General features: G+C 49.2%; 1 protein-coding gene across 5 annotated transcripts in view; it reads left to right on the forward strand.

Annotated features, from left to right (window-relative positions):
* The window catches only part of abl1 (c-abl oncogene 1, non-receptor tyrosine kinase), a 229113-nt gene that overhangs the window by 166432 nt on the left and 36311 nt on the right, over nucleotides 1–26370 (forward strand). For all 5 annotated transcript variants that reach the window (XM_072488806.1, XM_072488807.1, XM_072488811.1 and 2 more), the window contains exon 4: nucleotides 18293–18565. In XM_072488806.1, coding sequence (XP_072344907.1) covers nucleotides 18293–18565 — 273 coding nt within the window. The remainder of the gene's footprint in view (nucleotides 1–18292; nucleotides 18566–26370) is intronic.

Genomic DNA, 26370 nt, shown 5'->3' on the forward strand with positions numbered 1-26370 from the left:
ATTGATGTTGTGGAGTACAGCATTTAATTTTTTGTAAAGAGAAAGGCCCAGCGGGGATGCAGAACCGTTGCTAAAAGTGCCTCATAGGAGTAAAAATGGGAGACTGCAATGATCATTCTTGATTTGGCTTACTGATCATATGGATGTTAACCAGAATCCGCTGTACTGTGCACGGTTTTTTTTTTTTAAATCTTTTTATTGGCATCTCCCATATTTATAAGCAGTTGTATATATATATATATATACACATCACATTCCCCCCCCCCCCCCCCCCCCCCCCCCCCCCCCCCGGGTTACTCCTCACTGCTGGCCTCGAACAGGTTTTTGAACAGCCCAACAAACTGCCCCCAAGCATCCAGGAAGCCTTACTCTGACCCTTGGATGGCGTACTTAATCTTCTCCAGGTGGAGAAATTCCGAGAGGTCAGCGAGCCAGTCTGCAGCTGTGGGTGATGCTGTCGATCGCCAGCCGAGCAGGATTCTCCGGCTTGCGATGAGGGAAGCGAAAGCGACGGCGTTGGCCCCCTTCCCCATGTGTAGCTCTGGCTGCTCCGATACCCCGAAGATTGCCACTATTGGGCATGGCTTCACCCTCACCCCCACAACCTTGGACATTGCCTCGGAGAAGGCTGTCCAGAACCCAGCAAGCTTGGAGCAAGCCCAAAACATGTGGGTGTGGTTGGCCGGGCCCCTCTGGCACCGCTCACATTTGTCCTCCACCTCCGGGAAGAACCCGCTCATTCGGGTTCTGGTCAAGTGCGCTCTGTACACCACTTTGAGCTGTATTAGGCTTAGCCTCGCGCGCAGGAGGAGATGGAGCTCACCCTGCTCAGTGCTTTGCTCCAGATTCCCCATCCTACCTCTGTCCCCAGTTCGTCCTCCCATTTTTGTCTGATCTTGTCCAGTGGAGTCCGGGCTCTGTCCAGTAGCTGTCCGTATATTTTCCCACATAGCCCACCCTTCTCGTTGCTTGTGCCTATCGGGTCCTCTAGTAGTGTGACCAGGGGTACCCTACCGTCTCTTTGCGGAGGAAGTATTTTATTTGGAGGTGTCTCATTTGATGTCCTTTTGCTAGCCTCCACTTCCTCATCAGTTCATCTAGTGTCCCCAGTCTGTGCCCTACGTAGTAGTCCCCGACCGTCAATGTGCCCCTGTCCCGTCTCCAACTTTTGAAGGTGGTATCTGGCATGGCTGGGGGAAATCTGTGATTGCGCATATGGGAGCCATGGGGGACATTTTAGTTATCCCAAAATGTTGTCTGAGCTGGGTCCACGTTCTCAGCGTGGCCGCTACCACTGGGCTCGTTGTATACCTTGTTGAGGAGGATGGGAGTGCTGCTGTGGCCAGGGCGTGGAGGGTCGTTCCTTTACAGGATGCCTCCTCCATTTGTACCCAATCTGTGTCGAGTTCTTGTACCCATCCCCTCAACTCTTTCTGCCGTTGCTGCCCAGTGGTAGTATTGTAGGTTTGGTAAGGCCAAACCTCCTTTGATTTTCCTTCTTTGCAGTGTCTGTTTGGGAATTCTCGGGTTCTTACCCCCCACACAAACGCCATGATTAGACTGTCTACGTTTTGGAAAAAGGCCTTGGGGATGAAGATCGGAATGGATCTAAACAGGAAGAGGAACCTTGGCAGTATGTTCATCTTGATCGTCTGCACTCTCCCCGCCAAGGAGAGTGGGAGTGAGCCCCACTGTTGAAGGTCTCTTCTTACTTCCTCCACCAGGCTGGTCAGGTTCCACTTGTGGATCTGTGTCCAGTCTCTGGCTATCTGGATCCCCAGGTAGCGGAATCTGTTCTGGTCTGTTTTGAACGGGAGCCCCTCCAGCTCTCTCCCTGCCCCGTTTGGGTTCACTGGGAATGCCTCGCTTTTGCCCAAGTTAAGTTTGTAGACCGAGAAGGTTCCAAACTCTTTCAGCATTTGTAGTATTGCCGTCAGTGCCTCCTGTGGCTTCGAGACATAGACGAGCAGGTCATCTGCATAGAGTGAGACTCTGTGCTCTCTGTCTCCTCTCAGGATTCCCTTCCAACTTTTCGCGTCCCACAGGGCTATCGCCAGGGGTTCGATGGCTAGCGCGAACAAGAGTGGGGACAGGGGGCAGCCCTGTCTTGTTCCTCTCTGCAGCTGGAAGTATTCAGAGCTGGTGGTGTTAGTTCAGACGCTCGCTTTGGGAGCGTTGTACAGGAGCCTCACCCAGGTGGTGAACCCCGCTCCTAGCCCAATACTTCGAGGAGGTATTTCCATTCGACTCTGTCGAAGGCCTTTTCTGCGTCCAGGGAGACCATCACCTCTGGTGTTCTCTCCTCGGAGCGGGTCATTATTACGTTCAGCAGCCTCCTGATGTTCGCTGTGAGCTGCCTACCCTTGACAAAGCCGGTTTGGTCCTCTGCGACCACCTCTGGTACACAGCCCTCCAGCCTTTTGGCCAGGGCCTTTGCGAGTATTTTCGCATCCACGTTCAGCAGTGAAATGGGTCTGTATGATCCACATTCCGTCAGGTCTTTATCTTTTTTGGGTATCAGTGAAATTGTGTCCTGCGCTAGCGTGGGGGGGCAGGGTGCTCCTTGCCAGTGAGTCCGCGAACATGTCCTTTAAGTGTGGGGCCAGGACTGGTGCAAATTTTTTGTAAAAGTCTGCCGGGAACCCGACGGGTCCCAGTGCCTTCCCCGCCTGCATGGAGCTGATGCTCTCCATGATTTCTCCCAGGTCTATTGGTGCTTCTAGCTCCCCCTGTCTGTCTTCCCCCACAACTGGTAGTTCCAGTCCATCTAGGAACTTTTTCATCCCCGCGTCCCCGTTGGGGGGCTCGGAGGCGCACAGTCCCCGGTAGAAGGTCTCAACGCACAAGTGGATAGCACTGTGGCTTCACAGCGCCAGGATCCCAGGTTCGATTCCCATCTGGGTCACTGTCTGTGCGGAGTCTGCACGTTCTCCCCGTGTCTGCGTGGGATTCCTCCGGGTGCTCCGGTTTCCTCCCACAGTCCAAAGACGTGCAGGTTAGGTGGATTGGCCATGATAAATTGCCCTTAGTGACCAAAAAGGTTAGGAGGGGTTGTTGGGTTACTGGGATAGGGTGGAAGTGAGGCCTTAAGTGGGTCAGTGCAGACTCGATGGGCCGAATGGCCTCCTTCTGCGCTGTATGATCTATGTTCAAATGCCCGATTGACCTCCTTTGGTTCTGTTTTCACAGTAACTTCATTTGAAGCCCACTTGTGACAATAAGCGATTTTCATTTTCATTACCAGTCTGCCTCTGCTATACTTTACCTGCGCTATTTCCCTTGTGGCTGCCTGCTTTCTCAGCTGATGAGCCAATAGGCGGCCAGCCTTGTCTCCGTGTTCGTAGAAGGTCCCCCATGTCTGGCGAAGTTGGTACACTGCTTTCCTAGCGAATAGCAGGTTAAAATCCATTTGCAGCTTTTTTCTCTCCACAAGCAGTTCCACAGTCGGGGCCTCGGAGGATTTTCTGTCGACTTCCAGGATGGAGTCCATCAGTTGTTGCCTAGCCACCCTCTCTTCACTATCTCTGCTTGCCTTGTAGGCTATGATCTCGCCTCTAATCATGGCCTTCAGTGCCTCCCAGAACGTGGAGGGTGAGACCTCTCCGTTTTGGTTGTTACAAACGTAGTCGCCTATGGTCCGCGATGTTTTTTGACAGAAGGCCTTGTCGGCCAGGAGGTCCGTGTCCAGTCTCCATGTGGGGCGCTGGGCACGGCATGTCTCCAACCTCTCATCATATAGTGTGGAGCGTGGTCAGAGTTAACGATCGCGGAGTACTCCGTTCCCGTGATCCCTGGAAGCACCGGGATTTCCCCACTGCAAAGAAGTCGATGCGGGTGTATACCTTGTGTACTTGTGAGAAGTATGAAAATTCCTTCTCTCATGGGTGCAGGAACCTCCATGGGTCCACCGCCTCCATCTGCTCCATAAATGCTCCCAGTTCCCTAGCCATGCCAGTCTTTTTCCCTGCTCTGGGGTTTGATCGTTCGGTCAGTGGGTCCTGTATACAGTTCAAGTCGCCCCCCATGATCAGTCTGTGTGTCAAGGTCGGGGATTTCTGCCATGGTCTTCTTTATGAATTCTGTGTCGTCCCATTTGGGAGCGTACACATTTACCAGTAAGACCGGTGCCCCTTCCAGTACACCACTGACCATGACGTACCGTCCCTCTTGGTCCGTAACTGTCTTGGTTTCTGTAAACTTGTCCTCTTTCTAATTAATATTGCCACCCACCTAGCCCTCGTCCCGTAGCATGAGTGGTATGTCTGTCCCACCCAGCCCGTTCTTACCAGCAGTCGGTCCTTCTCCCTCAGGTGTGTCTCTTGAAGGTAGATTATGTCTGCTTTTAGGCTTCTTAGGTGGGTGAAGACTCTGAATCTTTTCACCGGGCCATTGAGTCCCCTTACGTTCCAGGTAACAATCCTGGTGGGGGGTTTTCGAACCCCCGGTCCTGCAGGATCACCCATATGTACCTGGTGGACGCGCCCCTGCACTCCGGGGTTTCCCTTCGTTAGGGGGCCGTCCCAAATGGCCACGGTCGCCGCTCTCGCCATGAGGTCGGGCTCCGGGGTTTCCTTTTGTCCAGGGGCACCCAACATGGCCACCAGCTGTGTGTACGCCACGTGGCTGCGCCCCTGACTCCAGGGTCTCCCTCCGCCCTGCAACCCTCCCGAGTGGCTGTTTGTGGCGCCATCTTCGTTCCTCGCCCTGCTCCATGCTCGCCGAGGCCTGTGTTGGTGCTGCTTATCTACCTCACCCTTCTCTTTGCTTCTCTTCTGTTCTGCGCTCTCCCCCGACTCCGCTTCCCCCCCCCCATAGTCCCTGTCCCTCTGTCCCCCCCCCCCATGTGTTCTTCCCCCTCCCCCTTCTGCCCCCCCCCCCCCTTGTGCCAAGCGCTCCCTCTCCCCTGAGAGGCACGCCGCGCGGCCCTCCTTTCTTTCTGCCCTCCCGTGTTGGCCGTCCTCACTGGCATGGTGGCCCCCCTCCCAGTACTTGCCCTGCTCTGGTCCTGTTTTACCTTCCTTTTGCTAGCCCTTGTCTCACCTCGTTCATCTTGCTCTGCTCCGCCCCATTGCATTGAGAGATGGAATGAGCCTGGGAACGAGTCCGCACAGTCCCGCGCAGTAACCAAACACGTGTGTACAGTCCGTGATCGTGTTGTCTCTGTTTGCGGTCTGCCCGCTGCTCTTGTTCCGATTCTTTCTTTTCCATCCCCGTCGCTTTCATGATGGCCGTTGCGGCTGTGACTCCCCCGGTTTGTTCGCTCTAACAAACTCCTCCGCTGCCGCTGGGGTGTTTGAAAAATGGCTCCTTCCCTCAAATGTTACCCAGAATTTGGCCGGGAATAACATCCCAAATTTCACATTACTTTTGTAGAGTGCTGATTTGGCCCTGTTGAATTCAGCCTTTCTTTTGGCCAGGTCCGCCCCAATGTCCTGGTACACCCTTATGATCTTCCCTTCCCACATGCTCGGTTTCGCCTGCTGGGCCTTCTTCAGGGTTTTTTCCGTCTTGGAACCTGTGCAGCTTCATGATAATCACTCTGGACTGCTCCCCGGCTTTGGGCCTGGGTCGGAGCGACCTGTGCGCCCTGTCGATATCTAGGGAGTTTGAAAATTTCTCCCTTCCCACTAGCCTGTCCAGCATTTGGGTGATGTGGCCTGTTGGGTCTCTGCCCTCCATCCCCTCTGGCAGACCCACTATTTTAACATTCTGCCATCTGCACCTTTTTTCCTGGTCCTGCACTTGCCCTCTTAGGCTCTCCTGGGTCGTTACCAGCCTTTTCACCTCGGTTTCCTGAGTTACCATCCTTTTTTTTTTATAAATATTTTATTGAAGATTTTTGGTCAACCAACACAGTACATTGTGCATCCTTTACACAATATTATAACAACACAAATAACAATGACCTATTTTATAAACAAAAAATGAATAAATAATAAATAACAAAAATGAAAACTAACCCTAATTGGCAACTGCCTTATCACAAGTAACACTCTCCAAAAATATAATTTAACAGTCCAATATATAATTATCTGTCGCAACGACGTATACATATTATACAGTATATATTAACAACCCTGAGAGTCCTTCTGGTTCCTCCCCCCCCCCCCCCCCCCCCACCCGATCCTGGGCTGCTGCTGCTGCTGCCTTTTTTCCATTCCATCTATCTTTCTGCGAGGTATTCGACGAACAGTTGCCACCGCCTGGTGAACCCTTGAGCCGACCCCCTTAGAACGAACTTAATCCGCTCTAGCTTTATAAACCCTGCCATGTCATTTATCCAGGTCTCCACCCCCGGGGGCTTGGCTTCTTTCCACATTAACAATATCCTGCGCCGGGCTACTAGGGACGCAACGGCCAAAACATCGGCCTCTCTCGCCTCCTGCACTCCCGGCTCTTGTGCAACCCCAAATATAGCCAACCCCCAGCTTGGTTCGACCCGGACCCCCACTACTTTTGAAAGCACCTTTGTCACCCCCATCCAAAACCCCTGTAGTGCCGGGCATGACCAAAACATATGGGTATGATTCGCTGGGCTTCTCGAGCACCTCTCACACCTATCCTCCACCCCAAAAAATTTACTGAGCCGTGCTCCAGTCATATGCGCCCTGTGTAATACCTTAAACTGAATCAGGCTTAGCCTGGCACACGAGGACGACGAGTTTACCCTGCTTAGGGCATCTGCCCACAGCCCCTCCTCGATCTCCTCCCCCAGCTCTTCTTCCCATTTCCCTTTTAGTTCACCTACCATAGTCTCCCCTTCGTCTCTCATTTCCCTATATATATCTGACACCTTACCATCCCCCACCCATGTCTTTGAGATCACTCTGTCCTGCACCTCTTGTGTCGGGAGCTGCGGGAATTCCCTCACCTGTTGCCTCGCAAAAGCCCTCAGTTGCATATACCTGAATGCATTCCCTTGGGGTAACCCATATTTCTCGGTCAGCGCTCCCAGACTCGCGAACTTCCCATCCACAAACAAATCTTTCAGTTGCGTTATTCCTGCTCTTTGCCACATTCCATATCCCCCATCCATTCCCCCCGGGGCAAACCTATGGTTGTTTCTTATCGGGGACCCCCCCAAGGCTCCAGTCTTTCCCCTATGCCGTCTCCACTGTCCCCAAATCTTCAGTGTAGCCACCACCACCGGGCTTGTGGTGTAGTTCCCCGGTGAGAACGGCAATGGGGCTGTCACCATAGCCTGTAGGCTAGTCCCCCTACAGGACGCCCTCTCTAATCTCTTCCACGCCGCTCCCTCCTCCTCTCCCATCCACTTACTCACCATTGCTGAGTTACCATCCTGTCGCTCTGGTCTGAGGCGGCCCTCTCCAACTCCTGAATCGTTTTCTCCTCCGCTCCACCCTTCATTTCCAGGCCATCGATGGTTCGCTGCATTTTGTGCGTTGTCTCCGCCAGCCCGCCAGCATCTCCTTGTGTGGAGCTCCGTCCGGAGAGCCAACCTCATGGCGTTTATCTCCGTTTTTATCTCCTCCTTTATGGCGTTTATCTCCATTTTCAGCAGGCTTCTCCACTCCTCCCCCTGCATGGGGAGGGGGATGGTCGCCGCGTCCTGTTCCTGCTCCGCTGCTCGGCTCGCCAGCTTTACCACTTCCTGGTTCGCCTGAACCTCCGCCTAGCCCCATGGGGTCGTCTGCCTGCGCGGTTGCAGCTCCTGCCTTTTTCTTTCGCCTTCGCTGCTGCTCCTTCTTGCATCTCACCGTCCCCCCGGTTTATTATTGTTTGCAGGCATATTTCTGTTATGTGCCTTTCTCTTTTTTTCCCTGGATTTTGATGCGAAGAAGAGACCCCCCCCCCCCCCCCCCCCCCCCCCCCCCCCCCCAGGGTTTTTTCTCCTTTTAAAAACAATTTTTTTTAATAAAAAGAAATTTAAAAAAGTTTTGTAAAGAGGGGGGAGAAAAAAAAGTTAAATAAAAATGATTATTATTTTGTTTTTGTCTTATCCTCTCCGTGCCCCGATCTTCAGGCAGTTTACTGTTGCGATCCCCACTCCTCCTCCACGTGCAGCTGCTCCACTGACCAGGACCAGTCTCTCTTCTTTTTCTCTTCAGCTCCGTTGAATGGAGCTTTGGCGCCTGGGCAGGGCTGATTTCGCGGGGCTTTAATTCTTTTTAAGAACCCGCCGCAAAACCCCCAAAAAAAGCCGCGATTTGTGGATCTGCGGGAGCCTCTGTGCTGCGGCTGCTCTGTTCGCGAACGCCACCAGAAGCCCTGCACGTTTGTTTTAAGCGTTTAATACACAAGGACAGCATAGTGGCGCAGTGGTTAGCACTGCTGCCTCACTGCGCCAAGGTCCCAGGTTCGATCCCAGCTCTGGGTCACTGTCCGTGTGGAGTTTGCACATTCTCCCCGTGTCTGCGTGGGTTTCGCCCCACAACCCAAAGATGTGCAGGCTAGGTGGATTGGCCACGCTAAATTGTCCCTTAATTGGAATGAATTGGTAACTGTAACTTTTTTTTAAAAAACAATTTAAAAAAGAAAAAAAAAGTGTTTAATTTACATTCTAAATTAACCCTTGAGCATTTTCTCTTGCAGGAAAACTTCAGTATTAGGGCGGCCCGGTGGTTAGCACTGTTGCTTCATAGCACCACGGACCCGGATTCTATTCCCGGCTTCTCTCCTCGTCTGCGTGGGTTTCCTCCGCGTGTTCCGGTTTCATCCCACAAGTCCTGAAAGGCGGGCTGTTAGGTGAATTGGACATTTTGAATTCTCCCTCAGTGTACCCGAACAGGCGCCGGAGTGTGGCGACTAGGGGATTTTCACAGTAACGTCATTGCAGTTTTAATGTAAGCCTATTTGTGACACTAATAAAGATTATTATGATTATTATTATTTTCCTATTTCAGTAAAAAAAATATGCCAATTGATCTAACGCAAATAGTCCACCTCAAATTGGCCCAAGTGTCTGATTTTGAACAGCAACTGGTTGAGAGGGTGCGGTAGAGTAGTGGTTATGGCACTGGGCTAGTAATGCAAAAGCCTGAACTAACGATCTGGAGACGTGAGCTCAAAGCCCAAATTGTTTAGTACTCAGTTTGGCTGGAAAAAGGAAGAGACCACAAAAACTGCCTACTCCCACCTCTGCAGAAAAAGTCACCTGTCGCCCCACCTCATTCAGTCTGCCAAATCCTCTCCTGAATGATTACTTCAGTGCTGTGAGAAATAGGAACTGGAGTAAGCCATTTGGCCCCTCGACCCTGCTTTGCCATTCAATACGATCTTGGGTGACCTTTAGCCTCCACTCCACTTTGCTGCTTGCTTCACAGATATTACTGATTCCCTGAGAGACCAAAAATCTGTCTCTGTCAGCCTTAAATATATGCAACAGTGGGGCATTCCCAGCCTTCTGGGATAGAATGTTCCAAAGAGTCACAATCCTTTGAGTGAAAACATTTCTTTGTGTCTCCGTCCTAAATTATCACCCCCTACTTTACCTCCCATTCTTCATAAAACCTCACCGTACTGAAAATTCTGCTGCTGATATCCTACAGCAAGTTGATTTACTTAATGGCTCACAGTTCATTTACGCTGTTTCAAATTCTTGTCCTTGTTTTCAAATTCCTCCCTATCTCAGTAATCTCCTCCAGTGCCACAGCCCTCCGAGACCTGTGCTCCTCCAATTCTGGTTCTGGCATATCGAGGTGGCTGTTGGAAACCATGGGCGAAATTCTCCCCAAACGGCGCAATGTCCGCCGACTGGCGCCCAAAACGGCGCCAATCAGACGGGCATCGCGCCGCCCCAAAGGTGCATCTTTGGGGGCCGAGCCCCAACATTGAGGGGCTAGGCCGGAGCCGGAGGGATTTCCGCCCCGCCAGCTGGCGGAAACGGCCTTTGTTGCCCCGCAGGCTGGCGCGGAAATGACATGCTGGGGCAGCGCATGCGCGGGAGCGTCAGCGGCCGCTGACAGTTTCCCTGTCGGGGCGGCGCATGCGCGGGAGCGTCAGTGGCCGCTGACAGTTTCCCGCGCATGCGCAGTGGAGTCTCTTCCGCCTCCGCCACGGTGGAGACCGTGGCGGAGGCGGAAGGGAAAGAGTGCCCCCACGGCACAGGCCCGCCCGTGGATCGGTGGGCCCCGATCGCGGGCCAGGCCACCGTGGGGGCACCCTCCGGGGTCAGATCGCCCCGTGCCCCACCCCCCCCCCCCAGGACACCGGAGCCCGCCCACGCCGCCTTGTCCCGCTGGTAAATAGGTACTTTAATTTACGCCGGCGGGACAGGCAATTTATCGGCGGGACTTCGGCCCATCCGGGCCGGAGAATCGAGCGGGGGGGCCCGCCAACCGGCGCGGCCTGATTCCCGCCCCCGCCGAATATCCGGTACCGGAGACTTCGGCAACCGCCGGGGGCGGGATTCACGGCAGCCCCCGGCGATTCTCCAACCCGGCAGGGGGTCGGAGAATGACGCCCCATGACTTCAAGTACCTGGGCCCGAAGTTCTAGAATTCCCTCTAGACCTCTCTGCCTGTCTCTCCTCTGTAAATACAGTCTTTAAAAATCTTCCTTTTTGACCAACTGTCCTAATTTGGGCAGCACGGTAGCACAAGTGGATAGCACTGTGGCTTCACAGCGCCAGGGTCCCAGGTTCGATTCCCCACTGGGTCACTGTCTGTGCGGAGTCTGCACGTTCTCCCCGTGTGTGCGTGGGTTTCCTCCGGGTGTTCCGGTTTCCTCCCACAGTCCAAAGACGTGCATGTTGGGTGGATTGGCCATGATAAATTGCCCTTAGTGACCAAAAAGATTAGGAGGTGTTGTTGAGTTGCGGGGATGGAGTGGAGGCGGGGCTTAAGTGGGTCAGTACAGACTCGATGGGCCGAATGGCCTCCTTCTGCGCTGCATGTTCTATGTTCAATACCCCCTTCTGTGACTTGACTCCAAATCGTGTTCGATAATGCTTCTGTGAAGTGCCTCGGAATATTTTTTTTTTAATGTTTAAGAGTACCTAATTCTTCTTTTCTTCCAATTAAGGGGCAATTTAGCGTGGCCAATCCACCTACACTGCACATCTTTTTGGGTTGTGGGGGTGAGACCCACACAGACACGGAGAATGTGCAAACTCCACATGGACAGTGACCCAAGGCTGGGATCGAGCCTGGGTCCTCGGCGCCATGGGGCACTGTGCCACCCTCTTGAAATGTTGTATTGTGTTAAATGTGATAGAGGAATACAAATTGTTATCCATAACTCACCTACATTGGCTTCAGAAGGTCCTCCAATACCTGAAATGTAATATTCTCAGCCTTGTGACTAAATTCCTTTATAACCTTACCCCTTCCTATCTGTAACCTCCTCTTGCAACACAATAGTGTCCTCCTCCAGGCAAACACTGAGCTTCCACAGCCTTGGCGCTAACTACCCCTGTCCGAACCTCCAGTCCATGTCCTGCTGAAACTCTCGTCAACTCATGTTTTGAGATTTCAAGTCAACCCTACCTCGCTTTCCTTTGGCGTGCTATGTGTTTATTCCAATCCTCAAAGTGCCTTTAATGGTTTTTTTTCAGCTATAAAACTGCCGTCATAAATATAAGTTGTTTGAGGCTAATAAAAAGACGAGGTAACGAGGTTGCACTCGAGTGCATGGCCTCAAAAAATAAAAATAAAACATTTCATATAAAAGCTTCTTCCAGTACACTGTTTGACCTGAACTCGACATTGGTTTGGAAGAAAAACAATTACACTGACTCACGCAGTAAGTTTAGTATTTAAATAGTTGTGGTTCCAGTCAGGAGCATTCGACTGTCCGTGTAGTTGATAGGATTCCTTCCTGCTGATTATGTTATTGTCATTAAAGGAGATTGTACTGTTTGTAGGGGGTGAGATTACATTTTACTAATGTGTGGGCGAGAGTGAAAATTGTTTTTGGCTCATGGTTCACCCCGTCAAAATTCAGATCTTTTCTTTTTAGAAACTTTCCCCTGATTTCAAGTATTTCAACAGAATTACAGGGAAATTCAGCCTGGAGTGACTTGGCGTTAGTTAGTCACACTTCCACCTGATTCAGTCTTGTAGTTTCAATCCCCTTCACTCCAACACTTGAGCACCGTAATCGAGGTTATCTTAAAACTGCCCAACTGAGGGAGGACTGCATTGAATGAAGTGCCGTTCTTTGGATGAAGCAATAAACGGAGACCTTATCTCTCCCCCTGCTGCCTCAGGTGGATGTTAGAAACACTGACACTCTTGGCAGCAGGTTCTAGTGCTGCCTTGGCCAGTGTTTCTGATAATAGCCAGTGCAGTTTGTGGTCTCTTGCAATGTACCAAATATGACTCTGCACTTCAAAGTAATTCATTGTATTAACACGCTTGCCTGGAAGACGAGACGCTATGATTGCAAGCCCCTTTATTGAAACCTATGAGATCTTGCTTGTGATGTCGGTGTCCATACAACTGAGATGCTTCCCTGCATATGTGGACTCATTATACCTCATATGCACAATCTTGGCCCTTACATTTTAGACTCTGCACTTGCTGCATATTAACATCACATCATTGTGTAGATTGCAGGAAAGTTTGTGTCTAACAATGGGCCAAATTTTCAATCACTGCCAGATTGCCACTCGGTTCCTATTTACTTAAAGAATCCCCCCCCCCCCCCCCCAATGCACATCTTTAGGTTGTGGAGGTGAGACCCACGCAATGTCCACAAAGGATGGGTTCCTTTTTACTTACCTTGCACTGGAACTTCTCGTTTCCTGCCCAGACTTCCAAACTGGCAACCTGAGAAATGTGGAGACCCCTTGTTCCTGGAGTCCTGCCTTTGGAGTATAGAAGCATCAGGGGAAGCCAAGCCCCATCCCCTTTTCATGGTGCTACCATCCACATTCTGGGAAATTTAAATGTCCCTATGGTGGCTTGAGACATACACTGGAGGATTCCAGTAGTTGACAAAGGGGTTTATTGATGAAGGACAAAGGCAGTTAACTAAGCGAAGAGGTACAGAACGCTACACTTCGGAACCCTGGTCCACACTGCCCATTGGCTGGGGTTGTCCCATTCCCATGTGATTGACGCCAAACCAGTCAAGTGGCGTGTGGAGCCCACTCCTTGAAATGGCTTCGCTACCCCACCCCTCCACCTTTACAACTACCCCAAAAACCATATACTGACGTTACGAATGTTAACAGAGATAACAAGGGAAAGAGAGTCCATAAAAAAGTCAATCAGCTCAGAGACGTCCGCGTCCTCCCGGACCTCCATAGCCCTGCCACAGGCTTGGCACTCTTTTGAGCGGTCGAGTGGTCAACAGTCGGTGCTGCCCCAGGAGGCATCACATAAAAGACTGGCGAATCGCCCTTGACAAGTGCAGCTGGTTGAACGGAAATGGGAGTCCCTGGCTCTCTTTGTCTGGACAGAGTTACAGGAGTATTCACTAGGCTAGCTGGACTTGTCAACTCCCCAAGTGGTTGACAAACTTTCTGTTGGTCTTCATTGGCCACATGGGTCGCAGTCCAGTGGAGAGTTTTTGAGGGGGGCCAGTGGTGAGTTGTTGGGAGGAGGGGTGGAGGCTAGTGGAGAGCTGGGAGTGGTATCCAATGGAGAATTTGGGGGGAGGGGTCCAGTGGAGAGTTGGGGGGTGGGGATGGAATAGTTACCCAGATATTAAAAACTGGTTTTAACCCATCTAACCTTTTCTGGGTAACGATTCTGCTAGTTGAGTCAGAACTATTCGAGATCTTTGAGTTTTAAGGAAGTTAAAACTTCCATGTACTCAGTGCATGGGGATTTCCAAGGGGTCCCCTAAGCATATCTTCTAGGGTACCTTTGTGGTAAGACCATACAGAGACCGGATGATCTGGGCCAGAGTTGAAACTTGGTTCCAACTCCATCTACAAGTTTGCTGACGATACGACCATAGTGGGCCGGATCTCGAATAACGATGAGTCCGAATACAGGAGGGAGATAGAGAACCTAGTGGAGAGGTGTAGCGACAACAATCTCTTCCTCAATGCCAGCAAAACTAAAGAGCTGGTAATTGACTTCAGGAAGCAAAGTACTGTACACACCCCTGTCAGCATCAACGGGGCCGGGGTGGAGATGGTTAGCAGTTTCAAATTTCTGGGGGTGCACATCTTCAAAAATCTGTCCTGATCCACCCACTTCGACGCTACCACCAGGAAAGCACAACAGCGCCTATACTTCCTCAGGAAACTAAGGAAATTCGGCATGTCCACATTGACTCTTACCAACTTTTACAGATGCACCATAGAAAGCATCCTATCGGGCTGCATCACAGCCTGGTATGGCAACTGCTCGGCCCAGGACCGCAAGAAACTTCAGAGTCGTGAACACCGCCCAGTCCATCACACGAACCTGCCTCCCATCCATTGACTCCATCTACACCTCCCGCTGCCTGGGGAAAGCGGGCAGCATAATCAAAGACCCCTCTCACCCGGCTTACTCACTCGTCCAACTTCTTCCATCGGGCAGGAGATACAGAAGTCTGAGAACACACACGAACAGACTCAAAAACAGCTTCTTCCTCACTGTTACCAGACTGCTAAATGACCCTCTTATGGACTGACCTCATTAACACTACACCCTGTATGCTTCATCCGATGCCAGTGCTTATGTAGTTACATTGTATATGTTGTGTTGCCCTATTATGTATTTTCTTTTATTCCCTTTTCTTCTCATGTACTTAATGATCTGTTGAGCTGCTCGCAGAAAAATACTTTTCACTGTACCTCGGTACACGTGACAATAAACAAATCCAATCCAGCCTCGGCCTATTTGCCAAGTTTGATGGGATCTGCCACTTTAAGCATAACCGACTGGTGCCACCCCTGGTTGAAAGAATCCCTGGCTGCTGAGGCCAGTGACTGGAAGCAGCATTATCTTCTAGAAGCTATTTTTTCTTGTACCACTCAGTACCAAAAAAGCCCAATTAATCTGCCAACTGCTCAACAACTATAGTGAGTCGAGTTATTTTCAGCTTTTATAAGCTGGGAAAAAATCCCCATCATAAGTGGTCCTGAGCTTATTTATCCCTATCTCTCACCTTGGGTGGGAGAAGAGGACAAAGATCTGTGAGTTATACAGAGATTTTTATAACCTCAGGACATCACAAAAGCACAGCCAATGAAGTCAGTGAAGTATTTTAGAAACATGGACATCATTGTAATTTAGGAAACATGGCAGCCAATTTGTAAAGTGCAAGCTCCCACCAACAGCAGTGAAATAAATAACCTAATAACCTGTTTCAAATATTTTGGGAGCACTACATGCTGTGTCTGTTACAGTTGCTGTTATTCCTCCCCTGAACCAGCTCCTCCCATCAAATCAAAGGCGTCCCATCCTCAACGATAATTTGTGCCTGTGAACACAGTTATTTAAATACTGTCACTGCACCAGTCATTTCAGTGGGTGAGGCTAGAAGCATTTATTCTTTCATGGGACATGGATATCACTGGTAAGACCAGCATTTATTGCTCATCTATAATTGCCCTTCAGCTGAGTGGCCTGCCAGATCATTTCAGAGGGCATTTCTGAGTCAACCACATGACTGTAGGAGTGATCTATAGATAGATTTCCTTCTCTAAAGAACAATAGAATCCCTACAGTCCAGAAGGAAGCCATTTAGCCCATCGAGTCTGCACCTACCCTTCAAATGAGCACTCTGCACATGTCCACTCCCCTATCCAGCCCGCCTACATTTAAGTTAATCACTACTAAATCCAACTGTGCGTTCAGGAGAGATGTCTTTGCCCAGAGTAGAATGGAAATTTGTAACTTGCTACCAGATGGAGTGGTTGAGGTGATTCACATTGATGCATTTAAGGAGAAGCTAGATAAATTCATGCAGCCAATAGGAAGGGTATGTTAATGGATTCGGATAATTAGGAAGGGAGGAGACTTGTGTGGGAGCATAAACACCAATGTGGATCTATTGGGCTGCATGACCTGTTTTATCTTATTCATTCAGGGGATTAGTGTCTCTGGCTCAGCCAGCCTTCATTCCCCATCCCTAATTGCCCTTGAGAAGGTCATGGAGGTTTACAACACAGAAAATGCCCTTCGGCCCACCACATCTGCGCCAGTCAAAAACAACCATTGAACATACAGTGCAGAAGGAGGCCATTCGGCCCATCGAGTCTGCACCGGCCCACTTAAGCTCTCGCTTCCACCCTATCCCTGTAACCCAGTACCCCTCCTAACCTTTTTGGTCACTAAGGGCAATTTATCATGGCCAATCCACCTAACAAGCACGCCTTTCGGGACTTGTGGGAGGAAACCGGAGCACCCGGAGGAAACCCACGCAGACACGGGGCGAACGTGCAAACTACGCACAGACGGTGACCCAAGCCAGGAATCGAACCTGGGATCCTGGCGCTGTGAAGCCACTGTGCTAGTCACTTGTACAACCGTACTGCTCAAGTGTTCTAATCCTATTTTCCAGCATTTGGCCCATAGCCTTGTATGCCCTGGCATCGCAAGTGCGCATCTAAATACTTAAATGTTATAAGGGTCTCTGCCTCCACCACCCTTTCAGGCAGCGAATTCCAAACTACATCTCAATCATGTCTCCCTTCAGCCTCCTGCTCCAAGGGAAACAGCTGCAGTCTATCCAAACTCTCTTCATAACTAAAACTCTTTGGGAGGCACGGTGGTGCAGTGGTTAGCACTGCTGCCTCACGGCACCGAGGTCCCAGGTTCGATACCAGCCCTAGGTCAATGACCATGTGGAGTTTGCACATTCTCCCGTGTCTGCGTGGGTCTCACTCCCACAACCCAAAGATGTGCAGGGTAAGTGGATTGGCCATGCTAAATTGCCCCTTAATTGGGAAAAAAATAATTGGATACTCACTTATCCAGATGCAATTCCATTTGCCACTGATCAGTCCACCTATATCCTCCTGTCATTTAAAGCTGTCCTCCTCACTAGTTACCACCCCACCAATTTCCGCATCATCTGACAACTTACTGATCAGCTCTCCCATATTCATGGCTAAGTCCTTTATATAAATCACAAACCGAAATGGCCCCAACACTGTCCCTGCAGAATCCCACTGGCCATAGGCTTCCAGTCAGAAAAACGCCCCTCGAGCATAACCCTCTGCTTCCTGCCACTCAGCCAATACTAGATCCAATTTGCCAAATGTCACTGGATTCCTATCAGTCTCCCATGTGGGAACTTATCGAAAGCCTTGCTAAAGTCCAAGTAGACAATGTCAACTGCATTTCCCTCATTTACACACCTGGTCACTTCTTCAAAAAATTCAATCAGGTCGGTCAGACAAGACACCCCCTTAACAAAACCATGCTGACTCTCCTTGATTAATCCCTGCCTCTCCAAATGCAGATTAATTCTGTCTCTGAGAATTGCTTCCAATAGTTTCCCCACCACTGAGGTTCAATTGACTGGCCTGTAGCTTCTGGTTTACCCCTTCCTCCCTTCTTGAATAATGGAACCACATTGACTACCCTCCAATCCTCCGGCACCTCTCCTGTGGCCAGAGAGGAATTGGAAATTATTGCCAAAGCCCCTGTTATTTTCTCCCTTGCCTCACTCAACAGCCTGGGATACATTTCATCTGGCCCTAGAGATTTGTCTGAGCATGACAGACCACTCAAGAACCTCCTCTCTGTCTATATAACTTTATTTAATTTTATTACAGTCCTTCTCCCTGATTTCTATCACACCACGTATTCATTGAGAACCCTACCTATGTCCTCCGGTGGTGGTGAGCTGCCTTCTTGAACAGCTGCAGTTTCTACGCTGTAAAAACTTTAATACTTGTAAACATTTATACAACAATCCTTGATAATGAAGAGCTGCATTGTTTCCTTCTAATGAATTATTTTCTGACCAACTGAAGATTTTGCCAACGTGACTCTGATTTAAAGCTGTTGAAAACTATCTGTATGTGGTCTTCCTGATCGAAGGGCTTTGCTGTTTTAATTCTTGGTGGAAACATCTACGTAGCACACATCCAGTAGTTTGCTGACAGCTTTCAGTACTGACTACCAGGCCATTTTGTGCTGTGCATATCTGTGGGAGGCATGTGGTTTAGCAACCTGCACTAATAAAGTAGTCCTTGCATTAAAGTGCACCTTGAAGTGTTGAATGGATAGAGAGGAAGTGAAGGAATTTACAGTGAAATATATCTGAAGGTAGCAAAGTCGAGCAGTTATGGGAGAGGGCAGGGCTGGAATGGACTTTTGATGCATTGTAGGAGCTGAGGAATACGGAGTCAGGTTAACGCTGACCTTTCCCAAACTGAACAGAATTTCCCAGTGTTTTGAATACTGGTAACCCTTGCTTGCCTTGTTTTTTGCAGCTGTACGTATCTTCAGAGAGTCGTTTCAACACCTTGGCAGAGCTTGTTCACCACCACTCGACGGTGGCCGATGGACTTATCACCACCCTACACTACCCAGCTCCCAAACGTAACAAGCCCACGATTTACGGAGTCTCCCCTAATTATGACAAATGGGAGATTGAACGAACAGACATTACGATGAAACACAAGCTGGGTGGAGGACAGTACGGTGAGGTATACGAGGGAGTGTGGAAGAAATATAATCTCACAGTGGCAGTGAAGACACTGAAGGTATAGTAGATTTCCTTCTCGGCTCTTGCACACAGAAATGCTGGTTTGATTCCAGCAGAATGTTGAGAAGAAAATGCAGTTTACACATTCATAATTAGTTATTATCAGTGATTGGACAATCAAAACATTGGGGCGTTGGCTATATATCACACACCATCATCTCTGGATGAGTGGCATGGGAGCATGTGGGTAGCACTGTTGCTTCACAGCACCAGGGACCTGGGTTCGATTCCTGGCCTGGGTCACTGTCTGTGGGGAATCCGCACGTTCTCCCCGTGTGTGCGTGGGTTTCCTCCGGGTGCTCCGGTTTCCTCCCACAGTCTGAAGATGAGCGGGTTAGGTAGATTAGCCATGCTGAATTGCCCTTAGTGTCCAAAAAGGTTAGGTTGGGTTACGGGGATAGGGTGGAGGTGTGGACTTAAGTAGGGTGCTCTTTCCAAGGGCTGGTGCAGACGCGATGGGCCGAATGGCTTCCTTCTGCACTGTAAATTCTATGATTCTATGGATTCAAAGATCGTAGTTTCAAATTCCACTCTGGAGATGTGGACACGTGATCCAGGTTGGTGCAATATCAAAGGAGTGTGCACCGTCTTGAGCTGCAGTCTTTCAGATGAACCGCAAAACCTACATTAAAGAAATAAATTCTTGTGGTTGGTTCTATTGCACAACCTCCGGTCATCCTGAAGCGCTGCCACTGTTGTAATGGAGAAAATGCAGCAGCAAAATTGTACCCAGCAAGCTCCCACAAGCAGCAGTGTGAAAATGGCCGTCTGTTTTGGTGGTGGTGGTGGTGGTGGTTGAGGGATAAATATTGATCAGGAGTGGTGAATTTGGTGCATTTGAGTGCTATACTGAGAGTTTGGTGACTGAGGGAGTATAAGGATTCATTTTTATCTAAAGTCTAGTTGTTCTTTTATTTAGTTCATTAACTTAAAAGTTGCTGTTTGGTTTAGAAGAAGGTGAAGTTTCAATCAGCTTTAAACAAAGGTTCTACTTGTAGGTACTTGCAGCTGGAGCTTGTTAATTAGTTAATTGGATTAGGCCAGTTTTCAGAGGGTAGATTCACAGTATAAGAACTAAGAGCAGGAGTAGGCCATCTGGCCCCTCGAGCCTGCTCCACCATTCAATGAGATCATGGCTGATCTTTTGTGGACTCAGCTCCACTTTCCGGCCCGAACACCATAACCCTTAATCCCTTTATTCTTCAAAAAACTATCTATCTTTATCTTAAAAACATTTAATGAAGGAGCCTCTACTGCTTCACTGGGCAAGGAATTCCAGAGATTCACAACCCTTTGGGTGAAGAAGTTCCTCCTAAACTCAGTCCTAAATCTACTTCCCCTTATTTTGAGGCTATGCCCCCCAGTTCTGCTTTCACCCGCCAGTGGAAACGACCTGCCCGCATCTATCCTATCTATTCCCTTCATAATCTTATATGTTTCTATAAGATCCCCCCTCATCCTTCTAAATTCCAACGAGTACAGTCCCAGTCTACTCAACCTCTCCTCGTAATCCAACCCCTTCAGCTCTGGGATTAACCTAGTGAATCTCCTCTGCACACCCTCCAGTGCCAGTACGTCCTTTCTCAAGGAGACCAAAACTGAACACAATACTCCAGGTGTGGCCTCACTAACACCTTATACAATTGCAGCAGAACCTCCCTAGTCTTAAACTCCATCCCTCTAGCAATGAACGACAAAATTCCATTTGCCTTCTTAATCACCTGTTGCACCTGTAAACCAACTTTTTGCGACTCATGCACTAGCACACCCAGGTCTCTCTGCACAGCAGCATGTTTTAATATTTTATCATTTAAATAATCCCTTTTGCTGTTGTTCCTACCAAAATGGATAACCTCACATTTGTCAACATTGTATTCCATCTGCCAGACCCTAGCCCATTCACTTCGCCTAACCAAATCCCTCTGCAGACTTCCAGTATCCTCTGCACTTTTTGTTTTACCACTTATCTTAGTGTCGTCTGCAAACTTGGACACATTGCCCTTGGTCCCCAACTCCAAATCATCTATGTAAAGTGTGAACAGTTGTGGGCCCAACACTGATCCCTGAGGGACACCACTAGCTACTGATTGCCAACCAGAGAAACACCCATTAATCCCCACTCTTTGCTTTCTATTAATTAACCAATCCTCTATCCATGCTACTACTTTCCCCTTAATGCCATGCATCTTTATCTTATGCAGCAACCTTTTGTGTGGCACCTTTCAAAGGCTTTCTGGAAATCCAGATATACCACATCCATTGGCTGCCCGTTATCTACCGCACTGTTAATGTCCTCAAAAAATTCCACTAAATTAGTTAGCCACGACCTGCCCTTTATGAACCCATGCTGCGTCTGCCCAATGGGACAATTTCCATCCAGATGCCTCGCTATTCCTTCCTTGATGATAGATTCCAGCATCTTCCCTACTACCGAAGTTAAGCTCGCTGGCCTATAATTACCCACTTTCTGCCTACCTCCTTTTTTAAACAGTGGTGTCGCGTTTGCTAATTTCCAATCCGCCGGGACCACCCCAGAGTCTAGTGAATTTTGGTAAATTATCACTAGTGCATTTGCAATTTCCTTAGCCATCTCTTTTAGCACTCTGGGATGCATTCCATCAGGTCCAGGAGACTTGTCTACCTTTAGCCCCATTAGCTTGCCCATCACTACCTCCTTGGTATAAAAGTGATCCCCTACAGTGCAGACTTTGTTTGCACTGAGTGCTGAATTTGGTGCATTTGAGTGCTATACTGAGAGTTTGGTGACTGAGGGAGTAAGGTGAGGAGGGAGTAAGGTGCTCCTTTCATTTTGTTTCCTACATTTCCGCAAAGAGTGAGAAGAGAGCCAGGAGTTTACAGAGAGTGCAGCTGACTGGGAGCAGAGTCGGAGGTCCAGTTGGTCCACAGGGCAGCTATATTCTGTAAGGTAAGAGGGGATGGAGGCTAGGCCAGTTGCATGCTCCTCTTGTAGGATGTGGGTGGTGAGGGATACCACCTGTGTCCCCGCTGACTATACCTGCGGGAAGTGCACCCAACTCCAGCTCCTCAAAGACCGTGTCAGGGAACTGGAGCTGAAGCTGGATGAACTTCGGATCATCCGGGAGGCAGAGGGGGTGATAGAGAAGAGTTACAGGGAGGTAACCACACCCAAGGTACAGGACAAGAGTAGCTGGGTTACAGTCAGGGGAAAGAAAACAAACAGGCAGACAGTGCAGGGATCCCTCGTGGCCGTTCCCCTTCAAAACAAGTATACCGTTTTGGATGCTGTTGGGGGGGATGACCTACCGGGGGAAGGCCCTAGCGGCCAGGTCTCTGGCACTGAGTCTAGCTCTGGGGCTCAGAAAGGAAGGGGGGAGAATAGAAAAGCAATAGTAGTAGGAGATTCAATGGTTAGGGGAATAGATAGGAGATTCTGTGGTCGCGAGCGAGACTCCCGGAAGGTATGTTGCCTCCCGGGTGCCAGGGCCAGGGATGTCTCGGATCGTGTCTTCAGGATCCTTAAGGGGGAGGGGGAGCAGCCAGAAGTCGTGGTGCACATTGGTACCAACAACGTAGGTAGGAAAAGGCGTGTGGAGGTAATAAGCGAGTTTAGGGAGTTAGGCTGGAAGTTAAAAGCCAGGACAGACAGAGTTGTCATCTCTGGTTTGTTACCGGTGCCACGTGATAGCGAGGCTAGGAATAGGGAGAGAGTGCAGCTGAACACGTGGCTGCAGGAATGGTGTAGGAGGGAGGGCTTCAGGTATTTGGATAATTGGAGCGCATTCTGGGGAAGGTGGGACATGTACAAGCAGGACGGGTTGCATCTGAACCAGAGGGGCACCAATATCCTGGGAGGGAGGTTTTCTAGTACTCTTCGGGAGGGTTTAAACTAATTTGGCAGGGGAATGGGAACCGGATTTGTAGTCCAGCAACTAAGGTAGCCGATATTCAGGACGCCAAAGCGTGTAGTGAGGCAGTGGGGAAGGGAACACTGACAAAGGAGAGTACTTGCAGGCACGGAGATGGGTTGAAGTGTGTATACTTCAACGCAACAAGCATCAGGAATAAGGTGGGTGAATTTAAGGCATGGATCGGTACTTGGGACTACGATGTGGTGGCCATCACGGAAACTTGGATAGAAGAGGGGCAGAAATGGTTGTTGGAGGTTCCTGGTTATAGATGTTTCAATAAGATTAGGGAGGGTGGTAAAAGAGGTGGGGGGGTGGCATTGTTAATTAGAGATAGTATAACAGCTGTAGAAAGGCAGTTCGAGGAGTGTCTGCCTACTGAGGTTGTATGGGTTGAAGTCAGAAATAGGAAAGGAGCAGTCACCTTGTTCGGAGTTTTCTATAGGCCCCCCAATAGTAGCAAAGATGTGGAGGAACAGATTGGGAAACAGATTTTGGAAAGGTGCAGAAGTCACATGGTAGTAGTCATGGGTGACTTTAACTTCCCAAACATTGAGTGGAAACTCTTTAGATCAAATAGTTTGGATGGGGTGGTGTTTGTGCAGTGTGTCCAGGAAGCTTTTCTAACACAGTATGTAGATTGTCCGACCAGAGGAGAGGCAATATTGGATTTGGTACTTGGTAATGAACCAGGGCAAGTGATACATTTGTTAGTGGGGGAGCATTTTGGAGATAGTGACCACAATTCTGTGACTTTCACTTTAGTAATGGAGAGGGATAGGTGCATGCAACAGGGCAAGGTTTACAATTGGGGGAAGGGTAAATTCGATGTTGTCAGACAAGAATTGAAGTGCATAAGTTGGGGACATAGGCTGTCAGGAAAGGACACAAGTGAAATGTGGAACTTGTTCAAGGAACAGGTACTACGTGTCCTTGATATGTATGTCCCTGTCAGGCAGGGAAGAGATGGTCGAGTGAGGGAACCATGGTTGACAAGAGAGGTTGAATGTCTTGTTAAGAGGAAAAAGGAGATTTATGTAAGGCTGAGGAAACAAGGTTCAGACAGGGCGTTGGAGGGATACAAGATAGCCAGGAGGGAACTGAAGAAAGGGATTAGGAGAGCTAAGAGAGGGCATTAACAATCTTTGGCAGGTAGGATCAAGGAAAACCCCAAGGCCTTTTATACATATGTGAGAAATATGAGAATGACTAGAGCGAGGGTAGGTCCGATCAAGGACAGTAGCGGGAGATTCTGTATTGAGTCTGAAGAGATGGGAGAGGTCTTGAATGAGTACTTTTCTTCTGTATTTACAAATGAGAGGGGCGATATTGTTGGAGAGGACAGTGTGAAACAGATTGGTAAGCTCGAGGAAATACTTGTTAGGAAGGAAGATGTGTTGGGCATTTTGAAAAACTTGAGGATAGACAAATCCCCCGGGCCTGACGGGATATATCCAAGGATTCTATGGGAAGCAAGAGATGAAATTGCAGAGCCGTTGGCAATGATCTTTTCGTCCTCACTGTCAACAGGGGTGGTACCAGGGGATTGGAGAGTGGAGAGTGGCGAATGTCGTGCCCCTGTTCAAAAAAGGGACTAGGGATAACCCTGGGAATTACAGGCCAATTAGTCTTACTTCGGTGGTAGGCAAAGTAATGGAAAGGGTACTGAAGGATAGGATTTCTGAGCATCTGGAAAGACACTGCTTGATTAGGGATAGTCAGCACGGATTTGTGAGGGGTAGGTCTTGCCTTACAAGTCTTATTGAATTCTTTGAGGAGGTGACCAAGCATGTGGATGAAGGTAAAGCAGTGGATGTAGTGTACATGGATTTTAGTAAGGCATTTGATAAGGTTCCCCATGGTAGGCTTCTGCAGAAAGTAAGGAGGCATGGGATAGTGGGAAATTTGGCCAGTTGGATAACGAACTGGCTAACCGATAGAAGTCAGAGAGTGGTGGTGGATGGCAAATATTCAGCCTGGATCCCAGTTACCAGTGGCGTACCGCAGGGATCAGTTCTGGGTCCTCTGCTGTTTGTGATTTTCATTAATGACTTGGATGAGGGAGTTGAAGGGTGGGTCAGTAAATTTGCAGACGATACGAAGATTGGTGGAGTTGTGGATAGTGAGGAGGGCTGTTGTCGGCTGCAAAGAGACCTAGATAGGATGCAGAGCTGGGCTGAGAAGTGGCAGATGGAGTTTAACCCTGAAAAGTGTGAGGTTGTCCATTTTGGAAGGACAAATATGAATGCGGAATACAGGGTTAACGGTAGAGTTCTTGGCAATGTGGAGGAGCAGAGAGATCTTGGGGTCTATGTTCATACATCTTTGAAAGTTGCCACTCAAGTGGATAGAGCTGTAAAGAAGGCCTATGGTGTGCTAGCGTTCATTAACAGAGGGATTGAATTTAAGAGCCGTGAGGTGATGATGCAGCTGTACAAAACTTTGGTAAGGCCACATTTGGAGTACTGTGTACAGTTCTGGTCGCCTCATTTTAGGAAGGAAGTGGAAGCTTTGGAAAAGGTGCAAAGGAGATTTACCAGGATGTTGCCTGGAATGGAGAGTAGGTCTTAAGAGGAAAGGTTGAGGGTGCTAGGCCTTTTCTCGTTAGAACGGAGAAGGATGAACCTTGATAGAGGTTTACAAGATGATCAGGGGAATAGATCGAGTAGACAGTCAGAGACTTTTTCCCCTGGTGGAACAAACCATTACAAGTGGACATAAATTTAAGGTGAATGGTGGAAGATATAGGGGGGATGTCAGAGGTAGGTTCTTTACCCAGAGAGTAGTGGGGGCATGGAATGCACTGCCTGTGGAAGTAGTTGAGTCGGAAACATTAGGGACCTTCAAGCAGCTATTGGATAGGTACATGGATTACGGTAAAATGATATAGTGTAGATTTATTTGTTCTTAAGGGCAGCACGGTAGCATTGTGGATAGCGCGGTTGCTTCGCAGCTCCAGGGTCCCGGGTTCGGTTCCGGCTTGGGTCGCTGTCTGTGCGGAGTCTGCACGTCCTCCCCGTGTGTGCGTGGGTTTCCTCCGGGTGCTCTGGTTTCCTCCCACAGTCCAAGGATGTCCAGGTTAGGTGGATTGGCCATGATAAATTGCCCTTAGTGTCCAAAATTGCCCTTAGTGTTGGGTGGAGGTGTTGACCTTGGGTAGGGTGCTCTTTCCAAGAGCCGGTGCAGACTCAGTGGGCCGAATGGCCTCCTTCTGCACTGTAAATTCAATGATAATCTATGATTAATCTAGGACAAAGGTTCGGTACAACATCGTGGGCCGAAGGGCCTGTTCTGTGCTGTATTTTTCTATATTCTATGTTCCTCTGCTGCTCTCCAGAATGCCATGAGATTGTTTGCCTCCACCAGGGAGGGTAGGCAGCGCCTCACTTTAGTGTCTCATCCGACAGACGACACTTCCAAAGCTCCAGCATTCCCGCAGTGCTACTCTGGGAGCGCCAGCCTAGATTTTGTGGTCAGCTCCCCTGTAGTGGGGTTGAAATCCATGGCCTCCTGGCTCAGCTGAAAATACTGACCACTGAGTCATCGCTGTCTCCAGTCCAAAATTACTTCATTGGCTGCAAAATGTCAGGGCATCCTGAGGTGGTGAAAGGCACAAAACAAAAATGGAAGTCCCCTTCCTATAAAAATAGGTATGAAGTAAATTATGTCTATCTTAATGTGCCGTACACGAATTGATGCATGCACAGGAACAAGTTAAAAATTAATTATTAGTTGTATCCAGTTTGATATAAATGTTTGAAGTCATTGGTGAATTACTGCAAGGCGATGAAAGATTACTGGTTAAATATTGTACATCCAACAAATAGTCACAATGTGAATAAATGCAAATCTGAAGGCTTGTCCCAGTGGGAATGAAACAAAGGTTCTCTGGAATGTTTTCCGAGAAGAGGAAATT

The sequence above is a fragment of the Scyliorhinus torazame genome, chromosome 22 (assembly GCF_047496885.1).
Source record: "Scyliorhinus torazame isolate Kashiwa2021f chromosome 22, sScyTor2.1, whole genome shotgun sequence".
In the NCBI taxonomy this organism is placed as follows: Eukaryota; Metazoa; Chordata; class Chondrichthyes; order Carcharhiniformes; family Scyliorhinidae; genus Scyliorhinus; species Scyliorhinus torazame.